We start from the raw sequence: 20,235 nt of genomic DNA, 5'->3' as shown, positions 1-20,235 counted from the left end.
TTATATCTTGGCCGTTTGTCTGTCGATTTTAGCGGATATATTGATGTGTCAATCATGTATGTATGTAAGTAAGTTATTTAGTGGCTTCGGAAAGTTGATTTCAACAGACAGACGTACGAACGGACATTGCTAAAGAGATTTTGCTATATATACCATTGCTACTGATGGTGAAGGGTATAAAAATGTTTGAACACAAATATCTCTTGAGCTAAAACTATACATGTAAGCGAATTTCAAGTACTTTGTTTGGTCGACCACTAGTCCCATTTCAACTATGAGTCCATATAAATTCAAATCAACTGAAAAACATCTCAGCTCTGTCTATGTAAAATTTCATTAATATATCTCCAATCGTTAACGAGCTACTTCCAAAATAAAACGTTATTTAAATCCATGTAAGTATATTTAATATTTCCAACATATTTTCTCTCAGTGTTAAAATAGTTCTACAAATACAACCCTGTTATTGATTAATAGCCTGTGCTGCCAGCTTGTTTGTGTAGAAGTAAATTAACGTTTTTTTGTAATTATAATAAAAAGTAACATTTATCTAATAATTATCATTATTGCACTTCTGTTATATTTAATTAATTAAACTATTAATTTTTATCCTATACTATTTAGTTAAATATCATGGTATTGACCATTATGTGTTTCTGTGTAACACCATTTGTCTAGAGTTTTGCAATTAAAAAAGCGTTTTTTATTTAATATGATCAGGCAACATTACTGTGTTATTTGCAATCAGTCATAGAATACAATTATTAAAGTAATATTTTGTTTTACCATTTTATTTAAAAAACCGTGCAAATATAAATTGTTTATTTTTACCAATTAATTAAATAAATAACTTCCAATATGGATGCCGACCAACTGAAACAACTACAGGAGAAAAATATTCAGAAATTTCCAAAAATATTGGAGCAATTTAATAAGGAAGTAAGTATAATAATGTAATCTAATAGTAATAAGTTTGTTCTAGAAGAGGGTGGGAAAAATAATGTAGGAATTCAGTCATATTCATAATTAATACCCTAACTAATTGGAATTATAAACCACAAACCAATCACAACCAATGTATTTTTCTAGAATGCCAACCTTTTCAAATTTGATAAATTCCATAAGAATGAGTTGTGGATAACTTTGTGGAAAAAGGTTTTCAACATATTGAATGACGAAAGATTGGAGGAGCACCACATATTGTGTTTAAATACTGTACGCATTTTATCACGCGATGAAGCGAGTCTTCTAAAGAACAACATAGTAGATGACATAGGTTGCCTACTTAAGCTGGCACATTTGACAATGAGTAGTTCTTTGGTGGGAGAGCCCTCGCAGGAGCAGGAGTCGCCACGTTCCGTTAGTTCGCTGGATGTGTTGGGAGACTTTAATATGGATCGCGTGGTTGAGGCATTGAAGTGTCTGTGCAACTTGGTCTTTCAAAATGCTGAGATACGACGAGATTGTGTACGACAAAATGTGGCAGATCAAATATTCCATAGATTGTCGTCGTCTTTACAGGTTCCCGAAAAAATAGAGTTGTTTGATATGAAGCTGTTGTTTTTAATAACGGCTCTCGAAACTACTGTGCGTAGTCGTGTTCTATTTGAACTTAATGGCTTGACCTATATGACCGAGCTAATGGACGAGAAGCTACGTAGTACACAGGAATTCTCCGAGGGGCAGGTGGATGTAATTATTGAAATGCTTAAAGTTATGTTCAATATAACGTCATGTACGGATAAAAGTCCCAGTGAGAATGAAATTCAAAGTCTTCATTTGACTAGTGTTATACGCGATTTGTTGTTACGTTTCGGAGCCATGAGAAATGAACGTGAGCGTCAAGTGGTTTCCCATTCTATAGATCTCCTAACTAATATTTCCAGTAGCTGTCTCAGTGAGCTAATGCTAAAGTGTGATGGTCCGTCCTCGTCGTCGTCTTCATCCACGGAAAATTGTCGTATTTTTGAAAATCGTAATGTTACAGCTTTAGATATTATACTCAACTTCCTACTCTACGCCCTCGATGATTTGGAAACGAACACTGCTTCAAATAAGGAACATGTACAGCCAGTTTTAACCATTTTAGTGAAATGTATATGTAGTAATTCTACCATGCGTCATTATGTTCGCAGCATAGTCTTGCCACCCTTAAAAGACGTTTACAAACGTCCTGAGGAGGGTAACGAATTGCGAAACTATCTTTGTCGCCTGCTCATGAATCCCAACATGGTAGTTCGCAACCTATCCTATGAACTATTACTCGTTTGCTGTAAGAAAAATCCCAGTCGTTTGATAAAACATTTCGGTTACGGCAATATGGCGGGTTTATTTGCAAATGCTGGTATTTTGGATTGTCGTAAACCAGATACAAGTGAGTATTCATCGGATAGTGAGGACAGCGATACCGAAGAGTATAAACGCATTAAAAATTCGGTCAATCCAGTGTTAGGCTGTTATATGCCACCCACAAACAATCCTTTAGACGGCATGTCGGACGAGCAAAAAGAATATGAAGCTGAAAAATTAGCCCAATTGGTAGACAAACTTCACCGAGGTGGTATTATAAAACCATGTCGCATCAACGAAGAGGGTAAGCCAGAACCGGTTGATCATATACTGCAGTTGCAGCAAGAATTGCCGCAACAACAGGTACAACAAAAAGGTAAAGATTAAAATTAAAGTTGTATTTAGATTTATTAAGTATTAGTAGATATAAAACAATAAAGGTCATTTGATAAATATTAAGCAGTTATTAACAGTTATATGGAAATTTATTCTATTAAATATTTATTTTCACGATAAAAAAATCGATTTCTATTAAAATTTGTTAGAGTTTTCTTTTGATTTTAATTATTTACAAAAAAAATGTCTAAAGTCTTTTTGTAAGAGATTTGAATTGAAGACCAATTTAATAATTACATAAATTTTATAAAGCTTTTTTGTAATGTATTTGAATTCAAGAAAAATTCAATGATTCATTAAGGAAATAATTCTACATACAATTAATTCTGAAAAGAATAAATTCATTACGTGTATAGTAAGTACTAAGGAATTTATTCCCGAAACAAACGGGAACTTTTTAAATTATTTAATTTAGAGCAAATGTTGCCAAAAATACTGGATAAAACTAAAGGTTCGAAAAAATTAATTCTTAATTCAATTTTCATTAAAGAATTCGTTACGAATTAATTCCTATGCATAATTCCTTAGTACTATACACGTAATGAATTTATTCTTTTCAGAATTAATTGTATGTAGAATTATTTCCTTAATGAATCATGAATTTTTCTTGAATTCAAATACATTACAAAGAAGCTTTATAAAATTTATGTAATTATTAAATTTGTCTTCAATTTAAATCTCTTACAAAAAGACTAGATATTTTTTTTTTGTAAATGATTAAAATCAAAAGAAAAACAAAACTTCAACAATGAATGAATTCTATTCAAATAAAGGCTTTGGATGAAGCTAATTAATTTGTTATGTTGTGAACGTTCAATCTCATGTTGTTATATCTTTAATATCTATCAAATAAACCTTTATTATATAGTGCAAAGTAGTTAATTTATTCCTATGCAATACGAACTATTTATGAAAACTATCTAGTCTTTTGCTAAATAAAAAAAGTGCATTTTCAAGAAACGTTGTTGTAAACTTTAACCTAACTATAAACAAATTACGAATAAATAAATTTTACGAATACCATATAAATTATATATTAAGAATAACTAATTGTTGTCATTGAGTCAACAACAATTTAAATGTTGTCAATCAAAATAAAGAAATACTTAGATACATATACGTACCATACATATTTCGATTTTTTTTTTTAAGTTAATAATATTTTTTGGCTTTAGATGTGATCAAAAACAAATAGTGGAAAATTATTTAATAATGTATAAATTAATGCCGAATATTTTATAGCCAATATGAAAAATACGAAAATAAATATGTGTGTCAAAGCATAAAGAAACAATTGTTTTTATTGTCTGGTTATTGAATTGTACATGTAAGAAATGTGCTATATTCGGCTGTGCCGAATCTTATATACACATCACCAAAGTAAACTTTAAATTAAATATTGAAAACAATTTTTGGTGATAAAAATTTTGATGGAAAAAATGTTTGGTAAAGAATTTGTGGACCAATTTTCTCGAATTTAAATAACAACCGAATCGATACTCTATCCGATATATTGACGTGTCAATCATGTTTGTAAGTTATTGCAGGCTTCGGAAAGTTGATTTCAAACATTATTTTTTTTTTTGTTTTCAATCTTTATCTAGGCTTAGAAATGTTTTTCGTGCCGATATTATCCTAAGAAAATTAACTGAAGCATAAAAGTGGCTATCAGCCCAATTATGAATAAAAATTCCCTGGGAGTTTTTCCCCTTTTATCATTTTTCCTATTCAAATTCTATGGGAAAAAACTCCCGGGGAACAAATCACGCGGAATTTTTTTTCTCGATTTTGACCCATTGTAGGTTCGATTTAATTTGGCCTTATACATATATGCCGATGCAAAGGTCTTTGAAATATCTATTATTGGATATCCATATTGTATATATTAATGGCAGTAATCCAGATATAGATTAAAAATCGAGGTGTCCTGTTTTGTTTCTTATATCTCAGCTATTTGAGGGCCGATTTTTAAATAGCAACCGAACCGGAAGAATTCCCGATATATTGATGTATGAATCATGTATGTAAGTTATTTGGGGGCAACGGAAAGTTGATTTCAACATACAAACGGAGAGACGGACATGGTTATATCTACTCCGCTATCTAATAATGATACAGAATATATTTACTTTGTGGGGTCGCAAATGACAAATGTAGAAATTACAAACGGATGTCATTCCGGATAGCCATTCAAACTCATTCAGTACCATATATGCTTAATTCCATGTTTCTAGGAAAATTATTATAGGACATTCAAAAAGTACTATTAGAGGAACAAAAAAGTACAATTTGTTCTGTTATGACGTGATTCCACCTTACGTAGGTCTGGAGCTCACGGCTCGTTACAACAATTTTATTTTTTTAAGCCAGAGGTTTAAAAACACAATTCTTTCGAAAAACCTTATAAATCGTACTTTATTATCTCTTAATTTACACTATCACTGTCACGACGTTAGTCACAGAGCGAGGGGAGTAGGGTCACTTAAATAAATAAATTACGATGGGGAATAATGCGTATCGTATTGTTCTGCCGCTGAGGAAATTTAGACGGGGAATACGCTTCCTGTAGTATGACGCTTTCACGTCTTTATCCACAAAGCTAAAGTCACCTAAATAAAATCTTACTTCTTCGCCGTCTGACTCACCAATTGTTTACAAATGCACTCCTTTTATAGTTCTGATCGCCCACGCTGTTCCATGGTTGCTCTTAAGCAATGATGTTCATTTCATTGTGCTTTCGCGCTGAGTAACAACACACATATTCTTATTCTTTTTAAAAGAGCATAACAAATGTGTCATTTTTTTTAGAAATTCATTAAGCATTGTTGTTGGTTGGTTTTTGGACGAAGCATAGCAAACACACGCGTTTCAATTGCAATTGAACACAAAACAACAAAGTCAGAAATAAATAAAAAAATTTGAGAGAATTTCGGCCGTATAATGTATATTCTTTTATATCCTTAAAATTTAAATTACATTCATTTAATAAATTGGTTATATCTGGCAAAAATTCTAAATCTAAACATTCTTTATTTTGTTCTTAATTTAAGTGTTTGACATTATGTTTGCTGGGTAGCTCTCTCACCAATACATCTTCATTTTTATTTTTGAACATCACTGCTCTTAAGTGTACTAATTTTTGTAAGCTTTATTACTTCCCTACTTACTATTAGGTGGCATTGCTTTAGGTGGAGAAAACGTTCGTCACAAATAAAAAATTTTCAACGAGAGATGTTCTATGAAAAACAGTGGTTTATTTTGCGTTGAATGATTTTTTTCACTAATTTCATTGTTTTTTTTCTTTTGGATCTTAAATAAATTAAATATGTATGAATTAATCGCACCGAATCATAGAAAGATGAAATTTTACATTAATGACAACTGAACTGACAGCTTATTGCTTATCAATAATTGCTCAGGCAATCAGTAGAGCAATCATTGCGCAATGGATTGCTACATATGGCAATTTGCGGTCTACATTCGCGAATTTTATTGACGCAATCAAATTTGACAATTGCAGCAATAAATATTGCTACGTGGAGACCTAGGGTTATTTACTCATGATATGTGTGGCAGAAATGTTTTATGATACGATAATGCTTAATAAAGGTTCTTAATAACCTTATTTATGATTCTTACTTTACTCAGAAGCACATCAGCTAACTTTTTTTAGACAATAAGTTAAATAATTTAAAATATTAAAAAAGTACAAATTTCGCTTTTGACTCATGAACACCCGTGAAGTTTGTGACACAAATATGTCCTAAACGATTAATATTTGTGTCAATGTGCTGAAGGAAAAAATTTTATTAAAAAAAAAAAATAAAGAAATTTATAAAAAAACATACTTTATGAAAAAAGTTGCAAAAATAAAAATTAGTATTGTGGTGCCTACTAGTAAATATTTTTTGTATCTGTATTAGTTTAGAAGATATATTCTTACGAAATTTACACGCTTTTATCTCCTAAACCTACGAATTTAAAAAAATCCTTTTTCGCTTGGTCTGGGCGATGAATTAGTCAGTCACTCAGTAACGTTAATTATTTTATGAATGTATAGATTGATATAAAATAAAATTTTTCTTCTTTTTTTCGCTAACATTGTAAACAATGCTCGCTGATGTTATTTCTATATTTAATCATTCTGAATACATACGATCTGGCCAAAAATAAAAATATGTACTTTATAATTCATATACTGGCACAAAAATATAATTGTATTTATATTATATTCTGCGTTTAATACAACAACAATATTACAAAGTTGGGCAGTTTAATTTCTAAAATATATGTATGTGGTTAGTTAGTACCTATGTACTTAAAAAAGTATTTTTTTAGCTATTTAATGTTATATATGAGTTAGAATGAAGGGTTCTTCATAAAATAAATTTATAGTGACTTGATGTGATGTTAAACAAATTTGGATATAGGACAACGATGTTGAGATTGATGCTTTTGTGTCATATGATATTGTTGTGATAGTTGGTCTTGTTGCTGTTGTTGATGACTTTGAAGACTATGAGTTTTATAGTGGCCATTTGTTGAGGTTTTGCTACGACCAGAACATGAGTTTGAGTTGTAAGAGTTTCTAAAATGATCGCTACTGCTACCGTTGCCACTATTACCCGAAAGATCTAAATCGGATTTGTGATAATCGTGATGTTGACCTTTGGTTAGCAGCTGGAAATAAATGTTTTTAATGGGCGTATTACTACTGCTAGTAGTGGTTGTGGTCAGTTTCTTTGGTGTGCTTCTGAAATTATAATTTTTACAATTTGTTTTTTCATCATTGGTGTTTTGTTGGGTATTTCTAAATGTTTCGCGGCAAAAACTTTTCACTTCATTTTTATAACGTTCGATTTTATCTTCCAGCTTCTTTAAACGCCTTTCATAGCAAATGCGTTCTTGAACTTTAGAGGATTCACTACTGGCTGTATTATTCAAAGGTATAACTTCAGATTTTGTTTGGCGTATGAAATTCTTCAGTGTGGGAGGTGGTGTATGCTGTGTAATTTGTTCCATTTTGCTGTTCATATCATTTTCTGATTTATTTAAAGCTACGGCACTGCGATGCAGTCGTTTGCTAGTATTACTTCTTTTGAGAGATTCCGTGCTTACATTTTGCTTCGATAAGTCCAATTCATTTGTGGAAAATCGTCTTACATTTAACTCACCTACTTCCGTATTAACACCATTATCTAACAATTGTCTATGCAGTTGTTGATGATAACCATGTGATTTACTACGCTGCAAATATCTATCATCTTTTATATGATATCTTTGATCATTTGTTGTAAGTTCTCCTATATTAGTGTTTATACTTTTGGTGCTTTTCTTTTTAGCTATGGGTGTTGTTTTCTTTAAGGCTCTATTAATTAGGGTATTTAGGTTGCCATTACTTTGCGACAGATTATCCTCCAAAGTGTTAGTTGCATGCTGTTTTATTTTTGTAATTTTTTTCTGTTCCGACTTTTCGTGCATATTTTGCAAGGACTTGTGTTCTCTATAAAAGAAAATTGGAAAATAAATTGGCTATGCTAAGCATTAATGATTAATTTATTGATATCATTACCTGGTTTTAATTGTATTTATGGAATTTTTGTTACTATCTATTGATCTGTTTTTTTCACCATGCGTTTGTACAATTTCATATAATTTTGATCTATATTCGGGCACACTTAAGCGTACATCATCACGAAAGGGTGGCAATATATCCACATTCAGTTCTAGTTCTGGTATTGAATTCCGGAATCTGTAAGTATTGACAATTTGAAATTTGAGAGGCAACAAAATCCAATTAATTTTTCTTACTTTTCCACATAACAATGATTTAATGCCTGATTAGCCGTTAAACGTCCCATGGGGTCTAATACTAGCAAAGATTTAACCAAATCCAATGCATCTCCAGTGGCACCACTTAATAAATCATTCAGTGTGGTTTTCCTTAAAGAAAATTCGAAAATTATTTATAATTAAAATAAAAATAAACCACAAAACTTACTTATCCTTTAAAATTTGTTTGTTGAATAAAACCGAACCAAAGCCCGCTCCCACTGAACGTATATCGTGCTCCGTTATATCTGGCAGGGTATAAACGATTTTCTCTATCTGTGAAATTCAAAATTAGACAAATTTTTAATGTATTTTTTAAATTTGATTTATAGATTATATAGTGTACTTGATTTATGGTACTACTGCCTTGAAATATAGGTTTTCCCCGTATCATTTCAGCTAATATGCAGCCTAAACTCCACATATCAATACCCTTGGTATATCTATAATTAAATTTATAATAAAATGTTAAATAGTTTTTATAAATAATTTTCATGTATTTAACCTTTTACTAGCCACTAGTATTTCTGGCGCTCGATACCATCGTGTTGCAACATAATCGGTTAGTAATAATTCTGCGGGTTTATCGCTGCCCATATCAGTATTGTCGCCACTTAAAGCACGATTTGCCACAGAACGAGCTAAACCGAAATCAGCTAATTTGCACCTTTCAAAATAATTAATAAATATATATAAATATCTGACTGAATAAAGACTGGCAGCTATATTGCTAAAGAAAATCGGTATGTTAACTTTAAAGCCAAATGGATAACAATACATTTTCCTTATCAATACGGTTGTGTTATTCATAAACTTTACCTGCATTTGCTATCGATTAAGACATTGCTGGGCTTTAAGTCTCTATGTATCACATTTCCCGAGTGTATGTAATTAATGGCATTGATTAATTGATACATAACATAGCGTTTGTGTATATCTTTTAATATGGTGCCTCTTTTGATAATATTGTGCAGGTCACTTTCCATGTATTCAAATATCAAGTAAATATCCAAATTATTTGAAGCTCTAAAAAGAGAATAGTGTTATTTCATTTCATTCTTTATTTAAATAATCGAGCCCATTGGGCCATATACGATTAATACAATATTTTTACAATTAAATAATGAATAAAAGTAATAATAGGAAAACTAAAACTTAAAAAAATAAGCCTTTATTGGAAAATAAAAGGAAATAAATTCAGCAACTATTATTATAAAAGGAAGATAGTTATTTGAGCAAATACTTATGCGAGTACTTAAAAACCATTATATGCTGGTTTAATGTTTATTTTATTTAATGTTTAATAAAATTTATTTAATACTTCTAACATAATTTCAAGTTTAGATTGAAAGTAATGGGTCGATTATGGACGGCAACTGAACTTCAGTTACGTTGTCAGAAGGCAACCACAAATTTTTTGCCACTCCTGGTAAATGATATAAACGAGCAATTTGCAAAATTTACAAACAAATTTATGTAAAATGAGTATATCTGAATTCATTTTAAAACTGTTCTGTAAATCGAGTGATTTAAAAAAACCAGAGATTTTCTAAATCGAATAATTCGCAAATTGATGTTCTACAAATCCCATGATTTTGTACATTGAAACTTATATCGACTCCGTTATCTATAACGATCCAAAATGTATATATACTTCATGGAGTCACAAATGAAAAATGTAGAAATTTCAATTGGTGAAGGGTGTAAAAAAAGAATTGGATTTTCCAAAAAAAAAAAATTCAAGTCAACTCAACAGTTTATTGTACCGAATCCGAGTAACGTTTCCGTTTTAAAAACGAATTCACATATTTTGGTGATGTGTAAATCGAATCCACATGATATACTCGTTTTAGTTTTGAGTCAACAAACCTGTTTCAATGTACAAAATCGTGCGATTTGCAGAACATACATTTTTCGACTATTTGTTTTTGAAAATCGCTCGTTTTTGAAAACACTCGAGGGGATAAACAAAAAATCGCGAATATGTACTGATTTTTTGTTTACCTCTTTTGGCCTTTATCTTGATTAATAAGTCATGTAAATATGTAACGTCGTAGGCATTCGGATTGACAATGGGTCAAAATCGCGTAAAATATTTTTGTATCCCGAATTTTTTCACCATTTTTTTTAAACATAAATTGAGTAATGAAGTCCCCATATAAGTCTCCCAAATGTGGATTCAATATATCAGATATATTCATGAGAATGCTGGTAATGAAAATCAGAAAAGCCGGTCCATAATTGGCTAAGATATATTAAAAGATGACCTCGATTTTTTTAATAAAAAATTACTTTTGCTAGCTCCCAGATAACGTATAGAACTAATAATTTGCAAATTTGTCAGAAAGACTTGCTGAAGTGTCTTGTCATCCAAAAAGGTAGATAAATGATATAACCGAAATACTGTTTTTAAAAATGTAGCTTTTCGCATACAAATTTTTACCTCTAATAAACTTTATTTGATTTCAAAAGGAGGTTTCAGTTAAAAATGGGTTTTCGAAAAATTTCAAACTTTTTTTTTTTAAATATATGTAAAACAATTTTTTGCTGAAATGCTTTTTTTTTGGATCAAAACTGTTTTTTTAATGGAAAACGGTTGTTGGTGAAATAGTTTTTTAAACCCGATTTTTCAATAAAAAAAAATCGAATGGTGTTACATATCTCAAAATAAAAAACTTACTTATAAACATTATGCAATTTAACAACATTCGGATGATTACGAAAAGCTTTAAGAAATATTATCTCACGAAATGTGCGCTGAGCATCGGTTTCATCGCGAAAAGCATCAAAAATCTTTTTCACAGCTATTGTTTCATTGGTGCGTTTATCCAAAGCTTTCCACACAATACCATAGGCGCCCTTGCCTAAACGCTAAATGCAGAAATTAGAAATAAATGTAAAATAGTTATAGAACGAAATCTTTAAACCATAACAGAGATTTACCTTTTTTATGTCAAATATTTTCGATATACCTTCATCGATTTCAGACATCTTATGCTTATCCTGAGCTTTAGTTGTCATGGTGCAGGTTTCTTTTTTTTGTTTTGTCACTAGATTAATGCTGGCGATAACAGATTAGTGTAACCAATGTAACCTGTTACTGCGAAAAGATATTCTATGTTTACTGCTTGATATAAATTTAAAACGGTGTTTTGAGCGCACATGCAATTTGAGGACAATTTTTGAATGCAATATATTGTTAAATCGATGAAAAAGATAAAGAAACACTCCACTTTGTTCAACCTAGTTGCAATATTAGCTGTCATAAATGTATATACAACTAATATGCAGATGTACCTAGGTACATATTTAAATGTATATTATTTTGATTGAAATTTCTTAAATTGTTTATTGTACTATTACATATTACAACACAATAATGGTACCATGTACCAAACAGATTTTTAAGGTATCGATTCTTTACAATTAAGAAAAATCATACATATTTTATTTTTGAGCCTGATTAAGATTTAACCCCCAGATAAATTAAATATTTGTACATGTAGTTAAAGATGTAATAGAAATATAAATCTGAATTTTCATTAATTTTCAAAATTGATTCGAATATGGAAGTCTAAAGTATGCTATTCAATGAGATCTAGGAGCTAATTCTCGCGTTAATAAAGAGCGAGTTTTTTCTCGGAAGTTAAGAAGCATTTGAAATTAATTTCGATTACCAATGGGAGAATTAGCCCCCTGATGCACATTTGTGTGAGAGCTTACTTTTTCTCACAACATTAATAGCATTAAATTGAAAACTAAATTTTGAAACTAACATTCGATTGCATTCTTTAATGTGACTGCCAACAAATACTCACAAACTTACATTTAATATTTCGTTACTTTTTTTTAGCTGGCACTTCAATTTATTTAGGTTTTTTCTTTAATATCACTATATAGAAAATATACAGTTAAAGTCACATATAAAAATTAAAAAATAGAAACATTTAGCTCAATAAACCACACATTTGAATACACAACTATCAAAATACACTATTTATAACACCTAAACTCACACTACACAAAATGGTATTGTTTAAATTACGTCGTGTAACTTCTTTTTTTAACGGCGAAATTCTTTCAATTTTTATTTTATTATTTCTATATGTATATTTTTTAATTACTTCTTAAAAAAAATTATACAAAATATATTTGTAATAATATGAGGTAGTTGACGTTCAACTGATTGATTTTGTATACAATTTTAACACTGATTGCTTGATTTGTTCATTTTTCTATTTTTTCTTTCTTTTAAGGTTTTTACCAATTAACCAACCACCATTTCAATTTGTTTTGGTTTCCTTAAGGATAGTTTGTTTTAAGTTGGTATAGTGTTGGATACCTGTACTATATGTATGTATCCACTTGATTATTTTGTTTACATATGTACAACTATACAAGTGTTGGCTTAGCAACAGGATTTTTTTTTAATGTTAAGTGGACATTTGATAGTATATAATATAAAAATAGTTTCCTATAGGATTTCTTAAAATAGAATGAAATTTAATTGACTTTCTTAAAATTAATATTCAAACATTGTTTTTACTTAATAAATGTAATCATAGGGTACCTTTTTATATGAGTTTTATAGATTTATTGATGTTTCTTGATGCAAATGGTTGAGTACTAAAGTTTAAACAGCATACTTAGTGAGCTTAGGTTCTAAACATGCTAAATCCACTTTTTATGAAAATTAAGAAGTTAAAACGCCCAGGAACGCTTTCAGAATTTATTGTAAAATAACTGGTACTAGAACGAGTGTTATAAGAACAATTTCAGATTCTTTAAAACCACTCCCGGATCTAATAATGCACCCTCGTTTAGAGACGTTTTTCTTGGAAATAATTCAGTATCTCCGGAACTATTTGAGATGTCGTAACGAAGGTTGGAGCTGAGGTGTTTTCGAGTTGATTTACAATTGATCGGCTTCGTAGGTCTCACAAAATCGCCTAAAATGCATTTATGATCCGAATAAGCCCTTTTTTTACATGTTCCAAGTTTGGATACTTTTTATAGGGACGAGATAACTTTTATCAAGTTTTTTTATTGTATTTCGATTTTTATCCCTACGAAGCTGAACAACTATAAATCAACTCGAAAACACCTCAGCTGAAATCGTTTTTTTTTATTTATTTTCCAATTTTTTTAAATATTTTTTATATTTTTTTTAAATTTTTTTTTTTAAATTGATAGGTGAAAAAAGTTTATGACAACTAAATTTTTTTGGTAAAAAATTGGGTTAAAAAAATATTTTTCCCGATTTTGACCCATTGTAGGTCCAACTTATAGCCTTATATACATCGTTGCAATGGACTTTGAAATATCTATCATTAGATATCTATATTGTCTATATTAATGACTAAGTAATCCAGATATAAATACAAAATAGGCCGAAAATCGAGGTTGTCCCGGTTTTTTCCTATAATTTCGAAATTACTTCTGGAACCCATTATGTAAAACGCTATTGAGATTTAAAAGAACCTCTTCAGATTTTTTAAGGAATTAATTCTTTGACACTACCCAGCAAAAACTTTGCTTACCTAGTAAGCCAGCAAGTATAATTGGAGCAAAGCGATAACTACTTATTATTTGACTGAAACACTACTTACCGTTGTTCGAGATTTTTAAAAAATTCAGGGGTCAAGCTTACAAATGTACTTACAATCAGTTGAGAAATAAGTAGTAAATTCACAACAAGAATATGTATCTAAAAAAAACACAAAACATATTGCCTTGTGTGGGAATCGAACAGTCACATTATTTGCTTGTGTTTGATAGTCAAGCTGCTAACTCACTGCTCCATGTACGAGTTATTTTATTGTAAGTTAACAATAGTTTTAACATCAACATATAAATGAATATGATATGAACAAAAAAATTAATGGCTTTGACAGGTGGCGAACCACTAACCTCCCGTTTTCCAGTCAAACACACTAGATAGCTGTGCTAAATGCAAAAGTTCTTTACCAGCCTGCATAAAAATAAGTACTTATTCTAGTAAATAAAATAATGTGCTGGGTAACCACCACTCCTTACAAAAGAATGCATGAAATAACTAGTGGTCATTACAAAAATTCACAAAATTTTTCCTGGGTAGTTATACTTGGGTTCTAGTCTATTTCTATAAATCAATTTGAATTTCAAAAAATTTAAATTATTGAAAAAAAAATTTAGTGGTATAAATTCACATGTATGTATGTGAAGGCCAACAGGTGTTCCCGACCGTTCTTTAGCATCTCACATGGATTCACTATGCAACGAATTCGTTCTTTGGTTCATTACTCTATCCAAACGTAGATTTTAATTATTGCTATCGCTCGGTAACCCCCTGTCTATACTTGACATATATTTATCATAACAATTAATGACGTTTGTTGTCAAAGACAATTTTGTCATAACGAAGCAATAATATTAATAAATGGGGTTTATACCTGATAATTTTTTATCTTGACAACCATTTTAAAGTTTATCATGATAAAAATTTATCAGGTATATAGGGTGACTTGAGAATACTTAATGGATTATTCACCGGACACCGTGGATTAAGGTATCACCATTTTATTTTAGGTAATGTTGAGAATGAACTATGGGTCGCAGTGCGTAAAGCCTAGCTAATAATGAATGAAATATTCGGGAAACGAATCTTTTGCCAAAACTTATCTATTAGCTTATTCTCGGTAAATCTAAGACTTAAAGACCTATTCTATAAAATAATCAAATAAAAAATAAATATTTATGATTTGTTTCTTGAAAAAAAAAACACAGCTGAAGGAATTAGTAGTTAAGCACTTCAGGTTTGTTAGTTGCCTAGATTTAATAAAAATTGTTCAACATTTTTTAATTGGATTAAGTAATAACACACAAAACATACTTAAAATAACATTTGTTATATAAAGTTTTTTATATTTAAAAGAGCAATGCATAAAAATTCTTTTAATTGCATAACAACTTTTTGTTTATTAAACTTAACGGTAACTAACGTCACCACGTTTGACTTAAAATGTTTTGTTTTTATTATAAAAACTGCCTTACCTACATGAACTGTTTTATCTGGAAAGGACAGCGATGCCACACATAGAGCACAAAAGGAAACAAGAAAAATATTATTTTATATACATACAACTGTATTTTTATAAATAATTCCTATAAATGCAGACATGAATAAACAAAATATTTACAGAAAACTTAAAATATATATTAAGAAATGTACTTAATATATACCGGATGCATTTAATAGAATGTAAAGTTACCATATTGTTCTTGCTGTAAAATAAGGTGCTTCATATTTATTTAACATTAACACCGAGTGGTACACATACAATTATAAATCTTAGTAATTAACTAATTGAAGACTAATGAATGCAATTTCAACAATTTAATTATTTAATAACATTGTTGACTATTTAATTACAAACAATTTATCATTAAATAAAGCAGATTTATTTAATAAACATCTGTATTAAAAGTACAAACGAATGAAGAAAATGAAGAGAGCTGGTTAGCGTTATGTAATGTAACACAATTTCCAAAGATTAAAATTTTATTAATATTTTATATTTACAAATTTTTTTTTTCAATAACAAAAAATATTAAGAAAATTTTTCAAACATATCTGGTTTATTGGGATATCAGGATTTAGTAATTTATTTAATTTAAAAAATAAAGGCATTTATAAATCCTTCATGTAACTGCTTGTATAAACGATTTCAGTATTTTATTAATATCGGCCGAATGCTACAGAGCTAAAAATGTTTGAATACAAATTTAAGACATCACATTTTTTTCCAACATCTTAACAAACATTTTTCATTTTGATTCATTAAATTCTTAAAATCAAATAATTTAATCTTCTATATTACAGAACCAATAAAGTTAACAGTGTATTCTTGTTTATTAAATGATTTTTTTTGAAAACCTTGATGTAGACGTAAACTTTTCATAACCCTCTATGTCTATACCTGATAGATTTTTGTCAGATAAACTTGAAAATGTGATAAAAAATTATCACAAAATTGTTATTAGTGCTCTTGCTACCTTGTCTTGACAACAACGCCATTAATTGTTATGATAATTATTTGTCAATTATAGACAGGGGGTTAATCGTCATTTTGAGGACTAAAATCGTCAAATCGCACTTTGCCATTTTTACAATCAAAAATCGACAAAATGCCCTTAAATCTGGCAACAGTGTGTCGTTGTAGTTTTCTGGCATTATTTTTTGCTGCCCAGTTCGTACAGAGTTGTATTTTGTATTTGTTTTTGACAATTTCCACAACTGGAACGGCAGCGCAACAAAAACATAATAAAATTTTTGGGGACAAGGTTGGGAATTTCAATTATGAATTGGGGGTTTTTTGGGGACATCTATTATCAGTATGGGGACATGAGGTAAAATGTTTCTGGCAACACTGCATCACATAGTGAGACCAGTTAAATATTTTTTTACGATACGCTAACAACATTGTACTCACGGTATCGCCGCCGCACACTTTTACTATTATTAGTAAAATTTATTATTTTTTTGTTAACTTATAAGTTGTGTGTTAATTGTGTTTAAAAAGTATTAAACATAGCAATTAAATTAATAAAATAAATACCGATATTCAAAATGCAAATGAAAATAAAAAGAATAAATCAATTAAATGTGTGTTAATGATGATATTACCATGGAAAAAAATAAGAAAAGGAAAGAAGTGTGTGTGTCGTCTGCATTTTAAAATAAAATAAATATCACAAAAAAAGTTCCAATAGAGTTGTGTGAAAAAAAATGAGAAAAAAGTGTAATAAATACAACAAAAATATAGTAAAGTAAATAGAAAAATGTTTAAACAACATAAAAAATATAAAATAGTGTATGCATACATACCAAATTATTATAAAATAAGTGTATGAAAATAAAATAAATGTATTTTACATTGTGTGTTTTTGAAGGAAAATGAATGCGTGTGTACTTTTTTTTTATTATTATTATTTTTTGGTGTATGTAATAAAGTTTAAAACGATTGAATTTTCCTTGCCTTCGTTTTGTTGTTTTGTAATAATAAAAACACACAAAACACTGGACGAAATTCACATAAAGGCATTTGCTAGCAAAATTTCGGCAAAATTTTAACTTAATTGTTGGTTTAAAACGTAATTGTGTTTAACTTAAAAGCGTTTTTAAATTTTCTCAGAAACCGGTCATAAATTAATTAATTTAAACTTTAATTGTATGTGGATTGGTATGTGGTATGTGTTTATTTCAAATTGGGAATTTGTTTTGAGTATCTTCTATGTGTTATCAGTAGGTATGCAGTTTTTTCTTCAACATTTCTCATTAGAATTCCAATTAGATTCTTTTTTGATAAATTATGTGGTTGGTACAAGTTAAGATCCCAGTAACAGTATATATTTTCATATTTTTTTTTTTTTTTTAATGTTCATAATTTCTGTTTTTCCGGCTTTCGGGACTTAAAACTCTGGAATGTATCGAACACCGGCTTCGCTAAAATTACTTTTTCTGTATATCAAAATTCTCTGAAGTATGTACTGTCATTTAAATTCAAAACGGAATTTTTGGTTCACAATGTTAATAAACAGTACCATATAAAAGGTATTTTGAAGCATTATTCAATATTTAATACCCATAATGACAATTCAATGGGCTTTCAAATGAAAAAAGATTGCATAAATTCCATGCATTACAAACAATTTATTCCAGTTTATTAAAGAAGTGTGATGCAGTTTTTATTTTCATTCGGGGTATGCTTAGTCTGACCAGGTCTGCTTTCTTTGAAATCTTCTTTATCACAGAGCTGTCTTTTATCTTTGGAATATGTTTCTTAATAGGCTTCTAATAGAGGATTCGCCGAGATAAACGCTTCGGTTCTCGGTCGGCTAATAAAGTAAATGCAACGGTTGCAATCTAGTGGTGTCAGTGTATTGAGTATTTGGATACTCAGTACTCAATACTGTCTATTTTTTTCCGGTACTCAATACCAAAATATAAATACTCGATACTTTAAGAGTTGTATTTTTGAGTTCAAGTTTGTACACCAGATTATGACTAGACCATACCCATCATACCCACGACTACTTAATTGAGAAATCTCCTCAACCGATTTGCAATTCTTTACCACTAACTACAAAACATATCCTAAATGATTGCAACACATTAAGAAATATACGTATACAATTATTCAGAGATATGAACTGGACAGATATTTTAAAATTTCCAACAAAAAACAACAATATGGAAAAATATCCCTGAACATCAAGAGCGTCTGAATCCACAATATTTAAATACAGATGAAGCACATGGTCTGTCGTTCGTTTTTGTGTCAACATGCTACACTGAGTCTAGCGAACATTGAAAGTGACCCTAATCGCACGATCCCGTTCAGAGATTGTCAGAAGGTCCCGATTAAGGGAATCATTCATGTTTTGCCTCATTGGTCCAATCTCCGACATGCTTGGTCTCTAGCTGAATGTGCAGTCATCTGCCAAATAATAGATAGAATTGCAAGTTTTACGAGTAGGAGAACGAAAGTTTCTCATTAGGCCCAAATTAAAAGTAAGATATTTTGTACCAAAAGTTTTGATTGTTGGGGCAAGACTTTGTTGAAGTTGAGAAGAAGATACAGGAAATAGGGAAACGTCAGCGTCAGTATCGACAATAAATTTTAAGTTTGAAATGTGGTCCGGAAGAAAGCACGACAAAGTTCTCTGCTAGCCTTGTCTGTCGACTGCGAGCACAGCTCTTTTTTTGCACGACTTCGAGATTGAGATAATGCTTCTACTTGTTTGGTTAGTGCATCGATTTTCTCTACTAATGCACTGTTTGTCATGAAATGTTGAGGGTTTTTATCTCCCAACTCAATATCCAGCAAACAATTTCTTTAATTGTTTTTCTTTATATTGTATAAAACGTTCCGTTGTTTGAGAGTTTCATACATTAGGTTCTATGGAACCGACAATAGTATGAAATTTTGTTGAATCAGAAGTGATTCTTGTGGTAATGAACTGACTTACAATTTGTTTCAACCATATAGCAGGATTCGTCTTCCAAAACTGTGGTACCTTGACGGAAACTCGAGCTATTTCATTGAACGGTGGAAGCGATGCAAATACATCTTCCGAACTATTCAGCGACATCCTAATATACATAAATAGTTCATATTTGGAAAATTTCCTGATTAAGTTCGCTGTTCTGTTTTGTAACAGCAATTCCTGCTAAAAATGAATAATATCGATGATACCAAAAATAACCACAATTTGTTACACAGTGGTGATTCAGTTATTAAACATAAATGTATTTTTTCATATCTGGTTATTTCTTATCGTAACGAAATCAAAAAATAAAAAAATTTAAAATGGCTAAACCACTACCAGTGAGAAAATTCTAATAGTCATTCAGTTATGTTCAATCTGAATACCAAGAATAAAATATACATAGAATCGTTACTGAGATACAAAAAACCTTAGTCTTCTGTCAAATATCTATGGAATGCTCTTCTAGCTCTAACTTATGCTTGAATACATCCTGTATTTAACAAGAGGTTTATAAATATTTCTAATTAAACGATTTTCACATATAATATAGAAATGAGGTACATACATTGAGAAAATGGGGTTACGATTGTGAGAGGATATGATCCCAGGTTTGTTATCGAATAGAGTATGGTTGCAATCAAATTCATTCTCAAAAATTTGGTAACTATTTGGTTCAGTAAGCCTCAC

The 20,235-nt window shown here is 30.1% G+C and overlaps 2 protein-coding genes across 2 annotated transcripts; one reads left to right on the top strand and one right to left on the bottom strand.

Annotated features, from left to right (window-relative positions):
* Positions 1-756: 756 nt before the first annotated feature.
* ric8a (ric8 guanine nucleotide exchange factor A) lies at positions 757-2,783 on the top strand. Its single transcript, XM_065506692.1, has 2 exons — positions 757-939; positions 1,090-2,783. Exons 1-2 carry the CDS (start codon positions 859-861, stop codon positions 2,674-2,676), a joined length of 1,668 nt encoding a protein of 555 aa, XP_065362764.1. The 5' UTR covers positions 757-858; the 3' UTR covers positions 2,677-2,783.
* A 4,107-nt stretch (positions 2,784-6,890) lies between these two features.
* Positions 6,891-12,659, bottom strand: Erk7 (Extracellularly regulated kinase 7). Its single transcript, XM_065508569.1, has 11 exons — positions 12,534-12,659; positions 12,344-12,409; positions 11,461-11,617; positions 11,198-11,388; positions 9,337-9,543; positions 9,023-9,184; positions 8,864-8,960; positions 8,687-8,793; positions 8,497-8,628; positions 8,258-8,437; positions 6,891-8,188 (listed from the first exon to the last, which is right to left on the bottom strand). Exons 3-11 carry the CDS (start codon positions 11,536-11,538, stop codon positions 7,096-7,098), a joined length of 2,247 nt encoding a protein of 748 aa, XP_065364641.1. The 5' UTR covers positions 11,539-11,617; positions 12,344-12,409; positions 12,534-12,659; the 3' UTR covers positions 6,891-7,095.
* Between the last annotated feature and the right edge of the window lie 7,576 nt (positions 12,660-20,235).

This window comes from Calliphora vicina, chromosome 4 (assembly GCF_958450345.1).
Source record: "Calliphora vicina chromosome 4, idCalVici1.1, whole genome shotgun sequence".
In the NCBI taxonomy this organism is placed as follows: Eukaryota; Metazoa; Arthropoda; class Insecta; order Diptera; family Calliphoridae; genus Calliphora; species Calliphora vicina.
The sequence above is the reverse complement of the archived record's forward strand: the minus strand, read 5'-3'. Positions and strand labels throughout refer to the sequence as shown.